The 17,436-nt window shown below is 38.8% G+C and overlaps 1 protein-coding gene across 3 annotated transcripts in view; it reads right to left on the bottom strand.

Annotated features, from left to right (window-relative positions):
* PHF8 (PHD finger protein 8) overlaps positions 1–17,436 on the bottom strand; it is a 124,841-nt gene that overhangs the window by 3,336 nt on the left and 104,069 nt on the right. For all 3 annotated transcript variants that reach the window (XM_033113100.1, XM_033113109.1, XM_033113117.1), the window contains 2 exons: positions 6,934–7,043; positions 136–472 (listed from right to left, as the gene is read on the bottom strand). In XM_033113100.1, the coding sequence (XP_032968991.1) occupies positions 136–472; positions 6,934–7,043 (447 nt within the window). The remainder of the gene's footprint in view (positions 1–135; positions 473–6,933; positions 7,044–17,436) is intronic.

Raw genomic sequence — 17,436 nt, 5'->3', positions numbered from 1 at the left:
ATGGACTATGAGATCAAGTCCAAGCACCTTAGGTTGGCTGCCAACGTCCCTCCCAGGTATTCTCATCTACCAGAGTGCATAGGGATTGGAGTGCATAAGATCCTGCTCAGTTTTATAACCATATGGCAGTTGTACCTTGTCCTGCTTGATTGCTCTGGGAGCCAATGGAAGGGCGCCGCTGGGTCAAGAAGACGCCGGGGGCCATGGGTGTGGTGCTGCGGTTTGCCTGAGCCATGCCAAAGGCATTGGGACGAGCAGTATACTCGTGGTCAGCAAGACTTCCTGAGAGGGCCTCTTGTTTAGGCTCAGGAGGAGGCAGGGGTGAGGAGGAGGTGAGAAGCGGGGGTGTAGTGGTCAGAGTCGGGGCTGGTGCTGCCACACTGAGATTGGACTCTTGAGGGCGAGGCTGTTCTACTTCCTTCAACAAAGGCTTCTTCTTGATATATTTCTTCTTTTGGGCCTTCTGCAGCTCCTGAAACACAAGCCAAGTGGAAAGCGAAAATTCAGGAATGGAGAAAAGAGAATTTCCCAGAAGGGAAATTAGACAATGGTCAGTGTGGACCTCAACCTGTCCCCACCCCAAGTCTAGCCTGGATGCATGGACACACCAACATACCAGCCTTCAATACCTGAGGTCATCTCTTTGGGACCATCCATCCGGAAGTCATCACTGCTACTAATCAGTACAGTGGCAATAGGAGGGTAAATGAGTTCAGAGACTTGGGTTTTGGTAATAACACTGCCAGTTACCAGGTGGATCGTGGCCACTTGTAATAATAATAGCTAAATTTATGTCAGCAGCTGAGACCCTTTATATACTTTATCTTATTCACTCCTCAGAGCAGCCCTGAGAAGGAAAATTCCTCAGTTTACAGATGAGAAAACTGAGGTGCAGGGATATTAAGTATCTTGAGCTCAAAGCCTCACAGCTGAAGAGTTACTGGGCCCAGGAGTCAACCAGGCGTATCTAAACACCCGCCCTGCACACTTCTCAAAATGGGACATCTCAGAGTAAAAGGGTAATAGTAGGTTTGGAATGAGGTAGACCTGGGTTCAAATCTAGGCTTGTGCTCCTAAGTTGGATGATCTTGGTCAAGTTACTAACCTTTCCGAATTTCAATTGCCTCATCTGAAAAATGGGCAAAATAATGTCTGTTTTTCAGAATTGTCAGAAAGATTAAGTAAAATAATGACATACAAAAATGTAGCATATAGTAGGTACTCAACAAGTGGTAAATTGTTATTCTATCTTCATCTCTTACAATGGTGTATCTTCCTCTTTCTTTTTTAACATTTTTTTAATTAGTTTCAGGTGCACAAAACCATGTAATAGTTACACATTTATCATTTACATCCCTCACACAGTGACAACCCCTCTCCCCCCATCCACTACCCCTCTGACATCACACACAGCCATTACATTTCCACTGTCTCTATTCCTAATGCTGTACTCCGCTTCTTGTAACTATATACATATACAGAAAATTATAGTTGACATTCATTACTGTTCATCTTCCTCTTTCTTTTAATAGAGGACTTGACAATCCTCTAGGTCATCAGTCTTAAAACCTCAATCTGGGATGAAGAGAAGAATAAGGAACTATATCACTTCTCCCAATATCTTGGATTTCATCCATCCATTGCTCTGTGGATTTACTATCCACTGGGTAGTGGGTACCTGTGTAGTGGGCATCTGGAGCCCTGAGGACCTGGAAAAGTGATGCTCAGAGCATGTGAACGATGGTACACAGCCACACAGACCAACTCAGTGATTACATATCTTTGCCCTCTCTTGGCAACACAGGTCTACTCCTGCCTTTGGAAGATCTGACAGGCTGCAGCTACAATAGGAATTTGTGGCGGACAAGAATAATAATATTAGTAATACATGCCAGGTACTGTTCTATAATTTAACTCATTTAATATCTGTAAGAAGTATCAGAAGAATCATAATCCCATTTTTAGGAGAAGAAATCATGGCACCAAGAGCTTAAGTCATTTCCCCAAGGTTACAGGACCAGTAAGTGGCAAACCTGAGATTCAAACCCAAGCCATCTGACTTCAGAATCTCTTTTCTCAGCCACGCTGGTATTCCACCCATACCAAGAACTGTATTTCTGACCCCATTTCTCTTATCTGAATCCAGAAATCTGTTTATATCTAGATCACATAGCCTAAATTTGCTACCTTTATTGCCTATTTACTTCTCATATAATTCACCCAGATTGCCCCACAGAAGACTAGACTGTCTTATGTTATGACAAGGCCCCTTTCACTTGGACAACTCCTTTGCTCAAAAAGCCTAGCAAGTGTGCACCCAAGTTCAAACTCCCTGGCCTGACACTCATGGTCTTCCAGACTCTGGCCACTTACACGTAGCCAACCCATAATGATAATGATGAAAAGCGAACATGTCTATAGTATATATACTACATGGCAAGTGCTGTTCTCAGAGCTTTTATATACATTACCTCATCTAATCCTCAAAGTCTATAAAAAAACTGAGGCACAAATTAAATAATTTGCTCAGTGGTACAATGAGGATTCAAACTCAGGCAGGCTGGCTCCAGAATCCATTTTTTAACCTCTATTTATCTTACCCTGCTCCTCACCATGAAGCCTCCAATCCAGAAAAACCTGCTCATTCATTCATTTACTCACCCAACACTGACAGAACATATGCTTAGCATGATGGGGATACCAAGTTAAATTAGATATAGCCCCATTCCTGCGGCACTTACAGTTTAATAAGGGCCACAGAAAAGTACACTTATGATTGTAAATACCATGAGAGAATGTTATGGAAGCACAGAAGGATACTAAAATAAATTGATAGTAAATGGTGTGAAGGAGGGTTAGGTAAGGCATCTGAGAGGAAGGCATGATTCTCAATGAGCAGAGGGAACAGCCTGTGCAAAGGCACAGAGGCGTGAGACAATCTGATACACAGAGTAAACTATGAGTAGCATAGTGCAATAGTATGGCTGGTATAAAGGATGTACATGAGGGGCTGGCAGGAAGTCAGGGAGGAGAGGTGACCAGAGACCAAATCTAGATGGCCTCTGTGCTGTATAAATTAGTTCTCTTACCCTGAAATTCTTCCCTGTCCCCTACAAAAGCTTCACCTGCAAAACCCCTCCCCGATTTCAAAACCTCTTCATTGAGGTCATTCCTGATTAACTCACACAGAAGTGAGCTCCTTAGAAGGCTGAGTGTAGTTTTCACACCTTTAATTAATTTTTCTTTATTTAAAGCAGAACCCCATTGTTTTGTTTTTTTTTCCAAATTACATTTTACACGGCACTAAGGTATACATATCAGAGAGAAGTTGTGTTCGAAGAAGGGCTGCCTGACAAAACCCAAACAAGCAGCATCTGGCTTCAGTGCACCCTGTACCTCTTGCTGAGCAGCCCCAAACCCAGCATTGGCAGCAGCCAGTCTCAGTTCATGGCTTGGCCTCTCCCAGGCACCTCCAAGCCCAGCGCAGGTGGAAGCCATCTGCAGAATGCTTTGTGGCTTATGCCAGGTAGCTCTGGACAGGGTACAGGCTATGGCTGAACTTGGCCTGTGGCAAGGCCCCTCCCAGGAGGCCCTGTGGCTGGCAAAACCAGCGGCTGGCTTCGGACCCAGCCAAAGCACCACCCGACTGCCTCCCTGGGTGACACACCCAAAGGACAGACTAGGCAGGCACCAGAGCCCCGCCAAAGTGAGTCCTGCTCCCTAAGGTCAGCCCCTGCACAACAGCTCGACTGTAGTCATGGTCAGTCCTCACAACTAACCAGCTCAAGGGTCAATCTCTCCCACTGATGTGCAAACAGAAACCAAAGCACAACTATAACAGGAGAGCACACACAACCCATACAAGGAACACAACTGAAGCACTCGGCTCAGGTGACAAGGGAGACTGTGCCACTGAGTCCCACAGGACACTTACTACATAAGGCCACTCTACTAGGACCAGGAGACATAGCAGCCCTACCCGATACATAGAAACAAACCCAGGGAGGCAGCCAAAATGGGGAAACAAAGAAACATGTCCCAAATGAAAGAATAGAACAAAGCTCCAGAAAAAGAACTAAACAAAATGGAGACACAAATGTACCAGATGCAGAGTTCAAAACACTGGCTATAAGGATTCTCAATGATCTCGGGGAGAACTTCAACAAAGAGATAGAAAACATAAAAATGGAGATAGAAAACATTAAAAAAAAAATGAGTCAGAAACAAAGAATAACTGAAATAAAGAATACATCAGAGGGAATCAACAGATTAGATGAAGCAGAGAATCAAATCAGTGATTCAGAAGTTAAGGTAGCAGAAAACACACAATCAGAACAGCAAAAAAGAAAAAAAGAATCCAAAAAAAAATGAAGATAGTTTAAGGAGCTTCTGGAACAACATCAGGCATACTAACATACACATCAGAGGGATACCAAAAGGAGAAGAGACAGAGCAAGGAATTGGAAACCATTTTGAAGAAATAATGACAGAAAACTTCCATAACCTGGTGAAGGAAATAGACATACAGGCCCAGGAAGTGTACACATTCCCAAACAAGATGAACCCAAAGAAACCCACACCAAGACACCTCATAATTAAAATGCCAACGGTTAAAGACAAAGAGAGAATCTTAAAAGCAGCAAGAGAAAAGCAATTAGTTATCTACAAGGGAGCTTCCATACGACTGTCAGCTGATTTCTCAACAGAAACTTTGCAGGCAGAAGGGACTGGCAGGAAATATTCAAAATGATGAAAAGCAAGGAACTACAACCAAGATTACTCTACCCAGCAAATCTATCATTGAGAATCGAAGGACAGATAAAACAGCTACCCAGACAAAAACAAAAAGCTAAAGAAGTTCATCAACACTAAACCAGTATTACAAGAAATGTTAGAGGGACTTCTTTAAGAAAGAAAAAAAAAGATAAAAAATCTGAATAATAAAGTGGCAATAACTACATATCTATAAACAATTACTTTAAATGTCAATGGATTAAATTCTCCAATGAAAAGAAATAAGGTGTCTGAATAGAAAGGAAAACAAGACCCTTACATATGCTGCCTACAAGAGTCTCTGTTCAGATTGAAAGACACACATAGACTGAACATAAAGGGAAAGAAAAAGGTATTTCTTGAAAATGAAAACAAACACGCTAGGGTAGCAATACTTATACCCAAAAAAATAGACTTTAAAACAATGGCTATAATAAGAGACAAAGAAAGATCCAGTAATCCCACTTCTGGGTATTTATCCAAAGAAACCCAAAACACTACTTCGAAGAGAAATGTGTATCCATATGTTCATTGCAGCATTATTTACAATAGCCAAGATATGGAGGCAACCTGGGTGTCCATCAATGAATGAATGGATAAAGAAGACATGGTACATATATACAATGGAATATTCCTCAGCCATAGAAACGAATGAAATCTTGCCATCTGCAACAACATGGATGCAACGAGAAGGTGTTGTACTGAGTGGAGAAAGTCAGACAAAGACAAATGTCATATGATTTCACTTATATGTGGAATCTAAAGAACAAAACAAACAACAAAACAGAAATAAACTCATAGATACAGAGAACATTTTGATGGTTGCTAGCTGGGGGTGGGGTTGGAGGTTAGGTGAAAAAGGGGAAGGGATTAAGAAGTACAAATTGGTAGTTACCAAACAGTGATGGGGATGTAAAGAATAGCATAGGGGAGATTGTCAATAATATTGTAATAACTGTATATGGTGTCAGGAGGGTAGTACTAGATTTATTGGGGTGATCACTTCACAAGTTATATAAATGTCTAATCACTATGTGGTACACCTGAAACTAATATACTGTTGTATGTCAACTGTAATTGACAAATAAAACAATTATTTTTTTAAAAAATAAAAGGGTCTCCTGGCCTGCAGGCTCCCAACAAAAGCCTCTGAGACACTTCTAAGCAACTTCAGAGCGCCATAGAACATCATATTAAAAACACCATTTTATTAATTTTTTAAATAGAATTACTGAATTATATAAACACTTAGCTATTTCATTTTATTTAAATAACAAGTAACATGAAAATTAGAAGATATGAGTTGAATCCTGTCTCCTCCATTTACTGGCTGTATTATCCTGGACTAGTCACTTAAAGAGAGCCTCATTTTCTTCACCTGTAAAACGATGAAAATATCACCTATTGAACAGGGGTACTGGGCATATCACATGAGACATTGTACATGGAAGCACCTAACATAAAACAGATGCTCAATAAATGCTCTAAACTACGGGATGTGGCACGAGGAGCTAAGCAGATGTTGATACGGAGAGAATCAGAAGATTCCCCTCCAACTGCTCTCAGGGTTGCTGAACACAGTATACACATTCAAGAACTCTGCCACCTCTAACAGGCTAAAAAGTCAACTTGATTCTAGTGAAGTGACCCTTAAAGACAAAACTTAGTGGGTGAACTTTTCTTGGGAGGTAGGGGGTAAAGATCAAGGTAATAGTATTTGATATAGAGAACAAGAAAAGCCTCTTCCCCAAAAAGCAAATTCCAATACTGGTGGGTGGGTAGCTGAAAACTTGAGTATACTCAATTGAGTCACCTCCTTGGGGCTTCATCTGAAGGCTAATGCTATTACCCAAGGACAGACCTGGTCCTTCCCATCTGAGAGGATATTACATACCCAGAAAAGCAAGGGCCTTCCGCTGGCCCTTTATTTTCTTTCGCCCTAAATCATGTCAACTGTGTGACCTGTGGAAGTAGCTTGTCATTGAGTTGGGATCTGAAGGATATAGGAGGGACTAGAATACTGTCATGGATAAGGATCAAAGGTTACTCACTCCCCAGTGAAACAACAGTGGGATCCTATCAACTCAAAGGTCTGAGCTTTGAGGCTCTAAGTTAAACTAGATTCAGTAGCAGGGCCATTGACTAGGTGTCAACACCTACCTGCTGGGCCAGCTTTGCAGCCGCTGCAGCCAAACCTGTCTCAATGGAAGCTACCCGGGTCCCCTCACGCACAGGACGGTCCTGCTTCGGCAGAGTTGGGGTCACACGGGCTGCAGAGGAAACAGGATGAAGACATTTATCCGAATGGCAACCATATTCCCTACCTCTGAGCCCCCCAAAGATGATCTCAATTGGTCTTCCTGCTTCCAGCTTAAACAAAGTCAGATTTTGCTTCCCATCTGGTAAGAAGCTAGTTCACAAATGCCTAAAGTACACAAAGTATACACTTATTAATGGATAAAAGTTAACCTCCCTGAACTGGCATTTAAGGTTGTCCATATTCTGCTCCTGGCCAACTACCTCACCAACCTTATTTCCATAGCCATATTCTCGGCTTCTCTAGACAAAATGGCTTCCTTACTATACCTTCAGAATATGTACAGTTCATCTTCTCTCCCTGTGCTTTCATCCTCACCATCCACACTGCCTGGAGTACCCTCTTCTCTTTTTAACTCCTCTTCGAAACCTGTCCATCCTTCAAAAGTTAGCTGAAATCAACCTTCTATGATGCAAACCTCTAAGAGGGGCTCACATTGATTTCTCCATCCCCCGAACTTAAAACATGTAGAAGTCACTTAATATTAGGTTGGTGCAAAAGTAATTGCGGTTTAAAACGTTGCAATTGCAAAAACCGCAATTACTTTTGCACCAACCTAATACATAGCACATACCATCTTGTCTCATTCCCTAATGTTTACATGTGTTATTTTGTCTACCAGCCTGGCCATGAGCTCCTGAAGACCTTTTATAATTGTATAATCCTTTTATAATTCCTTAACAATCTTCAATCAAAAAATAGTTATTCATTCCACATTTTACATAGGAAGTATATTTCAGTATAACCAAACTGCCCCAGATGATGAGGGAAAGCTCTTCTTTACAGAAGAATACCAGCTAATAAACGTAGAAGCAATGACAGAATTAGAAAATCACAGGTTTGCAAGCCCTTAATGGAAAAACTGGTTCAAGGGCACTGGATATTCACACAGTACCAAAGTGTTACCTCACAGATTACTTGTAACTCTCTAGAAGAAAACACCAACTTGACGAGGGTGAGATCAGGAAATCGCTCCCTTAACTAAGTATTAACTTTATTGTCACTAATAGTGAGACAGACACTTTCATGTATTTCCTGATGCAATACAATAGAAAATTCACAGCATGATCTGGGAAGCAGTTTTGCCAAAGATCTAAAATCAAGTAAGCAGTTCACATTACTTCCAGTTTTTAAGAAAGAGAGAGATACAAGAACAAGTTAAATGACACCATGAGAAAACAATCAAACATTCTACAAGATAACTGGCCTGGTTTCATTAAAAAGACAATTTCACAAGGAAGCAAACAAATCTAAAAGTTGGGATGTTCTACAGGACGATTATACAGGTTGCTGTTTTTTTTTTTTTTTAACAACATAAAACAAAAGTGGGGTGGGGGAACTGCTCTAGATTAAGAGAGACTTAAAAGGCATGACAGCCAAATGCCATATGGATACTATTTAGATCCTGACTTAAACAAATCCACTGTAAAAATACTTTTTACTTAGACAATTGAGGAAATTCGATTATGGACTTAGTGCTAGCTAACGTCAGGAAATTATCAAATTATTAATTTTGTTATGTATGACAACAGGATTGTGATAATGTGAGAAAATGTCCCTATTTTTTTAGAGATGCATACTGAAGTACATAGAAGGTGGGAATGGCACAGTATCTGGGAATTGCTTTAAAGGATATACAATTTTGAAAATAAGAAGCAACAGATGAGTCAAATATGGCAAAATCTTGATAACTGTTGATTCTCGGTGATGAGAGTATGATAACTCATTGTACTAGTCTATTTTTAATTAAAGAAACAAATCAATGTCACAGAAAAAAAGGAGGTGATGGTGATACTGACCTAGATTTAAAGATTACTTGGTTAGCTATTATTATTACAAAGGAGACTTTCTGTATAAAGATATGCAGATTGTAGAACAGGCAATTCAGGAAGTTGAAGTCTTTCCTTCAAAGGTGGTATTTTATTTGTTTAGAAAATGATCTGAAGCAAATCTAGCAAAAATGTTAATGCACAATTTTCAGTTATGGATTTATAGATATATTTTATATTGTTCTCTATAGTTCTGTAAGTGTGGTGGTTTAAAAACAAGCGCCCAAATTCTATTGATAGGTGGGGTCTATGTTCCCTCTTGTTGAATTGTGCAGGCTCATGTGTAGCCTATAGAATGTGCTGAAAGTGACACTGCATGACTTCTGAGGCTAGACCAGAAAAGGCAATTTCAGTTTCCACATTGCTTATTGGAACACTCACACTTAGAGCCCTTAGCAGCCATGTAAGAAGCTTGATTGCCTTGAGGCCACCAAACAGTGAGGAAACTAGTCATATGGAGAGGACACATGTTGGCACTCTGCTTGGCATATCTAGTATCTGAGTCCCCCCAGTCCAGGCACGAGAGATGTGAGTTAATGAAACTTCAGATGATTCAAACTCTTAGCCATCAAGTGACCTCCAGCCTTCAAAATTACCCAGCTGAAGCCCTAGATAGCATGGAGTAGAGACAAATTGTCCTCATTGTGCCCTTTCCAAATTCCTGACCTATACAATACATGGGCAAGTTGATGTGTCAAGCTGAAGAAAAAACAAACAAACAAACAAAAACAACTGTTTTGATTGCACCTAGGTTTTGGAAAAAACACCATAAAAGAAATTATGGAGGAACACTTGAGAAAATTTGATTATGGACATGGTATTAGAAGATCTTACGGAATTATTAACTGTGAAATGTAACAAAGGCAGTATGGTTACATAAGAGGGTGTCCTTATTCTTAGGACTTACTGAAGTATTAAGGGGTAAAATATCATGTTATGATAGCTGCACATTACTCTGAAGTGGCTCAGCAAAAACTATAGATAGACAGACAGATATAGATAAGTGGATGAAGCAAATACACCAAAATATTACAACTGTAGGATCTAGGTATTGAGAACATGAGTGTTTGCGTACTACCCTTCTATATATATGTATGTTTGAAAATTATCATTAATAAAATGTTTTACATAACCAATGAGACTAACAGATTATACAAATAAAATGTACAGTCCTTGAATAGATACTGGTTTGAATAAACAAATTATAAAAGATATTTTTGTTACAATTTTGGGAAATTTAAATAAGGATTTGACATTAAATAATATAGGAAATAAATGTTACTTTACTTAGGTGTCATATAATGGTCCTATAGCTATGGAAGAAAATGTCATTTTTCATAGAGATGTACAATGAACTATTTAGTATGTCATGATGGGTGGCATCAGCACAACTGACAAAGTTAAGGACCTCCAAAAACTCGCTCCTGAATTAAAGCAATGAAAAAACTGGCAAAAATTGCCCAAATAAACTTTTTCAGAACTCTGAAAATTAACCAAAGACTTACAGCAAACTGGAGAGCATGTACTTAAGAAAAATTGCTAAATCTCAGTAAGAGCAGTGAGCTTTACAGCATTTTACCTTGCCTTACACCCATTCAGGTCTCCTCAGCTCAGCAGTATCCTTGAAAAATAACAGCCCACATTCTCAGCAACTAGGGAACAGAATGGAGCTGGAGCTTTCTTTCAAAGCCTAGTGCTAAAAAGCTTCTCCCTAGGTGGCATTTAACAAAAATATTTAAAGGCAAGTGCTTTAATGTCACAGCTGCTTAAGGTGATAGATAACAGTTGTGGCAAACAACAGACTAACCCAAAAGCTTAAAAGGAAAAGCTGAAGAATGAGTTATCCACTGGGGATTAGAAAAACTCCCACATATTCACGGGAATGTAGAAGGCCATAAACATGCATAGGGTCTATATGCATAGTCAGGAAAGACTTGAGAATACCCTAGCACTCACGTCCGGCTGAAACCCAGGCTTCGGCAAAGCAGGAAGTGAAGCCTAAGGCAGAGTTGTAAATTGCCTGCCTGAGTGCTGAGGCATGTCCCAACATGCACATAGAGTCCCTTGTCAAACACTGTGAGATTTACTGGTTTCAGGCATTTAAGGAAATCTCTGTCCAGTCATTAGTTGACCACTAAACTGAGACTTCAGTGGCCACAAATAAAAAGAATATATACTTTAATGATTTTTCTGAACTAATTATAAACAAACAAATAAAAACAAGTAGCAACAAAACAAACCCTGGGGAACAGAGTGGGGAGTATCTCATTTCCAGAGTTGCCACATTATTTAAAATGTTCAGTTTTCAACAACAAAATTCCAAGATATGCAAAGAAATAAAGTGTAGCCGTACATAGGAAAAAAATAACCAATAAACACTGTACCTGACTTTCTAAACAAAGTTGGACTTACTAGAAAAGGACTTTAACCAGCTATTTTAAACATGTTCAATGAGCTAAAGGAGACCATGTATAAAGAACTAAAGGATACTACAAACAATTATATGTCAACAAATTGGACAAGCGAAGAAATGGATATTTTCCTAGAAACACACTATCTTCCAAGACTGAATCAAGAAGAAACAGAAAATCTGAACAGACTGATTACTACTAATGAAATCAAATCAGTAATCAAACAGATCCCAAATAACAAAAGTCTTGGACCAGATTGCTTCACAGGTGAATTTTACCAAACATTCATTCAGAGAAGAAGTAACAACTATATTTCTCAAACTATTCCAAAAAATTCAAGCAGGGAAGGCTCCAAGATCATTGTATGAGGCCATCATTAATTACCCTGATTCCAAAACCAGACAAAGACATTACAAAAAAGAAAACTACAGGCCGATATCCCTGACGAACACAGATGCAAAAATCCTCAACAAAATATTAGCAAGCCGAATTCAGCAATATATTAAAAAGATCATATACATCATGAGCATGTGAGATCTAATCCTAGAATGCAGGGTTGGTTCAATATACACAAAACAATTAACGTGACACACTACATAAACAAAATAAAGCACAAAAATCATATGGCCATATCAACAGATGCAGAAAAATAATTTGATAAAATTCGGCATCCATTTATGATAAAAACTCTCAGCAAAATAGGAACATACCTCAATAAAAGCCACATATGACAAACGCACAGCTAACATCATACTAGATGGAGAAGAGCTAAAAGCATTTGCCTTAAGATTAAAAACAAGACAAGGATGTCCACTTTCACCACTTTTATGCCACTAGTATTGGAAGTCTTAGCCACAACAAGCAGACAAGAAAAAGAAAAAGGCATCCAAATTAGAAAGGAAGAAGTAAACCTGTCATTATTTGGAGGTGACATGATACTATATACAAAGAACCCTAAAGATTCCACCAAAAAAAAAAAAAAAAACTATTAGAACTGATAAATGAATTCACTAAAGTAGGAGGATATAAATATTCAGAAATCAATTGTATTTTTATACAATAACGAACTATCAAAAAGAGAAATTAAGAAAACAATCTCATTTACAATTGCATCAAAAAATACTTAGGAATAAATTTAAACGAGGTAAAAGACCTGTACTGGGAAAATTATAAAACACTGAAGAAGATACAAATAAACAGAAGATCTGATGCGGGTCCTGGCCCTGAGCCCACCCACCTCCCCGCTGCCTGTCTCCCTGTCTCTGTCTGTCTCCCTGTCTCTGTCTGTTTGTCAGAAGGTTTCATTTTCTTTCTTCTCTCCTACCCTCAGCTTGTTTTTAAACTAGATTACTTTAGAAAGACTAAAGTTTCCCTTAAGTTTAAAAAAATAACAAACATTGAAAATATCCATGCTCGTGGATAAGAAGAAACATCATTGAAATATCCACAATACCCAAAGCAATCTATAGACTCAATGCAATCCCTTTCAAAATACCAATGACGTTTTTTACAGAACTAGCAGAAAATAATCCTAAATTTTATATGGAACCACAAAAGACCCCAAATAACCACAGCAATCTTGAGAAAGAACAAAGTTAGAGGTATCATAATACCTGATATCAAACTATACTACACGGCTATAGCAATCAAAACAGCATGGTACTGCCATAAAAACAGACACACAGATCGATGGAACAGAATAGAGAGCCCAGAAATAAATCCATGCCAATATGGTCATTTAATCTATGACAAAAGAGGCAAGAATGTATAATGGGGTAAAGAAAGTCTATTCAATAAATGGTGTTGGGAAAACTGGACAGATACACACAAAAACATGAAACCAGACCACCTTCTTACACCATATACCATAATAAACTCAAAATGGATGAAAGACTTAAATGTAAGACCTGAAACCATAAAACTCCTTGAAGAAAACATAGGCAAGTAAACTCTCTGACATTGCTCTTACCGTGTTTCCCCAAAAATAAGCCCTAACGGGAAAATAAGCCCTAGCATGATTTTTCAGGATGACATCCCCTGAACATAAGCCCTAATACGTCTTTTGGAACAAAAATTAATGTAAGACCCAGTCTTATTTTTGGGGAAACACAGTAGCAATATTTTTTCCTGACATATCTCCTCGGGGAAGGAAAAGAATCGAAAAAATAAACAGATGGGACTACACCAAACTAAAAAGTTTTTGCACAGCAAAGGAAATCATCAACAGAACGAAAAGAAAACCTACTGAATGGGAGAAGATATTCGCCAATGATACATCCGATGGCTTAATATCCAGAATTTATAAAGAACTCATATAACTCAACACCAAAAAATACAAACAATCCAATTAAAAAATGGGCACAGTACCTGAATAGACATTTCTCCCAAGAGGACATTCAGATGGCCAAGAGACATGAAAAGATGCTCAACGTCATTAATCACCAGAGAAAAACCACAATGAGATATTACTTCACACCTGTCGGGATGGCTGTCATCAATAAATCAATAAACAACAAGTGTTGGTGAGGATGTGGAGAAAAGGGAACCCTACGGCATTGTTGGTGGTATTGCAAACTGGTGCAGCCATTATGGAAAACAGTATGGAGGTTCTTTAAGAAATTAAAAATAGAACTACCTTATGACCAAGCAATTCCACTCCTGGATATATATCTGAAGAAATCCAAAACCCAAATTCGAAAATATATATGCACCCCATGTTCACTGCAGCCAAGAAATGGAATCAACCTAAGTGTTCATCGATAGACAACTGGATAAAGAAGATGTGGTACATATATACAATGAAATATTACTCAGCCATAAAAAATGAAATCTTACCATTTGTGACAATATGGATGAACCTAGAGAGTGTTATGCTAAGTGAAATATGCCAGATAGAGACAAAAACCATATGATCTCTCTTATAAATAGAATCTAAGGAACAAAATAAATGAACAAACAAAAAAGAAACAGACTCATAGATACAGAGAACAAACTGATGGTTGCCAGATGGGAGGTGGGGTAAGAGACTGGGTAAAAAAGATGAAGGGATTAAGAAGTACAAATTGGTAGTTACAAAATAGTCATAGGGATAAAAAGTATAGCATAGGGAAAGGCAATCTTGAGAAATAAGAACAAAATGGGAGGTATAACAATACGTGACTTCAAATTATACTACAAGGCTACAGTAATCAAAACAGCATGGTACTGGCATAAAAACAGACACATAGATCAATGGAACAGAATAGAGAGTCCAGAAATAAATCCACGCCTATATGGCCATTTAATCTACGACAATGGAAGCAAGAATGTACGATGGAGTAATGACAGTCTATTCAATAAATAGTGCTGGGAAACCTGGACAGACACATGCAAAAAAATGAAGTTGGACTACCTCCTTACACCATATACAAAAATAAATTCAAAATGGCTTAAAGACTTAAATGTAAGGTCTGAAACCATAAAATACCTAGAAGAAAATATAGGAAGAAACTTCTCAGACATTACCCGGAGTAAGATTTTTACTGATATACACCCTCGCTCGAGGGAACTAAGAGAAAAAATAAACATGTGGGATTATATTAAACTAAAAAGTTTTTTCACAGCAAAGGAAACCATCAATAAAACAAGAAGGGATCCTACCGAATGGGAAAAGATATTTGCCAATGATATATCTGATAAGGGATTAATATCACAAATCTATGGAAAACTTACTCAACCCAACTCCAAAAAAACAAACGATCCAATTAAAAAATGGGCAGAGGACTTGAAGAGACATTTTTCTGAAAAGGACATACAGATGGCAAACAGACATATGAAGAAATGCTCAACCTCACTAACCATCAGAGAAATGCAAATAAAAACCACAATGAGATACCACCTCACCCCAGTCAAAATGGCTATCATCAATAAATCAACAAACAACAAGTGCTGGCGCGGATGTGGAGAAAAGGGAACGCTTGTGCACTGTTGGTGGGATTGCAGACTGGTGCAGCCGCTATGGAAAACAGTATGGAGGTATCTCAAAATTCTGAAAATGGAACTACCCTATGATCCAGTAATTCCACTCCTAGGTATCTATCCGGAGAAATCCAGAACTTCAATTCAAAAATCTTTATGCACTCCTATGTTTATTGCAGCACTATACACAATAGCTAAGACATGGAAACAACCAAAATGCCCATCGGTAGATGACTGGATTAAGAAACTGTGGTACATTTATACAATGGAGTATTATGCAGCCATAAAGAAGAAAGAAATCTTACCATTTGCAACAACATGGATGGATCTAGAGAACATTATGTTAAGTGAAATAAGTCAGACAGAGAAAGATAAGTACCATATGATCTCACTTATTTGCGGATTCTAAAGAAAAGAATAAGTGAATGAACTAATCAGAAACAGTTTGGGAGACAAGGAGGAAAAACTGAGGGTTGCTAGATGGGCGGGAGGGGTAGGGGGTGGGGGGGAGGGTGAGGAGATTGGAGGGCAGTCGGTGACCACAGGATGGCCACGGGGTTTGAAAATTAATCTGGGGAACGTAATTTGGTGGTTACCAGAGCGTAAGGGGGTTGGGGGGGGGATGAGGGTGAGGGGGATCAAATGTATGGTGATGGAAGGGGAGCTGACTCTGGGTGGTGAACACACAGTGTGACTTATGGATGATGTGATACAGAATTGCACACCTGAAATCTATGTAATTATACTAACAATTGTCACCCCAATAAATTAAAAATAAATTTAAAAAAAAAAGAGTAAATGATAATTTTCCACATGTGGTTCTTCTAAGTGAGGGATCTAACAACTATTTTTTGTTTTTTATATCTGGATATCATAATAATAAAAGGAATAGAACAAGAAAAAAAAAAAGTATAGCATAGGGAATATAGTCAGTAATATTGTAAAAACTATGTAGAGTGCCAGGTGGGGGATCACTTCATAAATTATATAACTGTCTAACCACTACACTGTACAGCTGAAACTAATATAAAATAATACTGAATGTCAATTGTAATTGAAAAAAATAAATAAAATAAAAAGAATAAAGCAAAATATGAGAATGTTTCCTCAAAAAGAGAATACCAGGCCGGTCCGGTGGCTCGGGCGGTTGGAGCACTATGCTCCTAACGCCGAAGGCTGCCAGTTCGATTCCCACATGGGCCAGTGCCAGATGGCTCAGTTGGTTGGAGCATGGGCTCTCAACCACAAGGTTCCCGGTTCAACTCCTCGACTCCTGCAACGGATGGAGGGCTGCGCCAATGCAAGTAACAACGGCAACTGGACCTGGAGCTGAGCTGCGCCTTCCACAACTAAGACTGAAAGGACAACAACTTGAAGCTGAATGGCACCCTCCACAACTAAGATTGAAAGGACAACAGTTTGACTTGGAAAAGCCCCAGAAGTACACACTGTTCCCCAATAAAGTCCTGTTCCCCTTCCAAGGAAAAGAAAAAGAATACCAATAGACAGAAACTACAAGAAGGAACCAAATAGATATTTTAGAGTTGAAAAGTAAAATTCAGTAGAGGTTTTCAACAGATTTGAGCCGGCAGGAGGAGGAAGAATTAGTGAACTTAAATATAGGTTTACTGAGATTATCCAGTTTGACAAGCAGAAAGAAAAAAGACTAAGGAAAATGAGTAGAGACAAAGGCACCTGTGGGATGCCATCAAATTTACCAACATATGTATATTGCATTCTCCAAAGGAGTGAGTGAAAGGGGCAGAAAGACTACTTGAAGAAATAATTGCTGAAACGTTTCCAAATTTGATGAAAAATGTTAATCTATAGATATCCAAGAAGCTCAACAAGTCCAAGTTGGATAAACTGAAAAAGACAACACATCATAACCAAAACTAAAGACAAGGATCAGATCTTGAAATCAGCAAAACTGAAGTAACACAACACAGAAGGATTCTCAATAAGATTTATAGTGTATTTATCATCAGAAACCACGGATGATAAAAGGCAGTGGGATTATTCAAAGCACTGAAAGAAAAACACTGTCAACCAAGAATTCTAAAGCCAATAAAATGAGTTCATTACTAATAGTCCAGCCCTATAAGAAATGCTACAAGGAGCTCTTCAGGTTAAAATGAAAGGACACTAT

Source organism: Rhinolophus ferrumequinum, chromosome X (assembly GCF_004115265.2).
Source record: "Rhinolophus ferrumequinum isolate MPI-CBG mRhiFer1 chromosome X, mRhiFer1_v1.p, whole genome shotgun sequence".
Classification (NCBI taxonomy): domain Eukaryota; kingdom Metazoa; phylum Chordata; class Mammalia; order Chiroptera; family Rhinolophidae; genus Rhinolophus; species Rhinolophus ferrumequinum.
The sequence above is the reverse complement of the archived record's forward strand: the minus strand, read 5'-3'. Positions and strand labels throughout refer to the sequence as shown.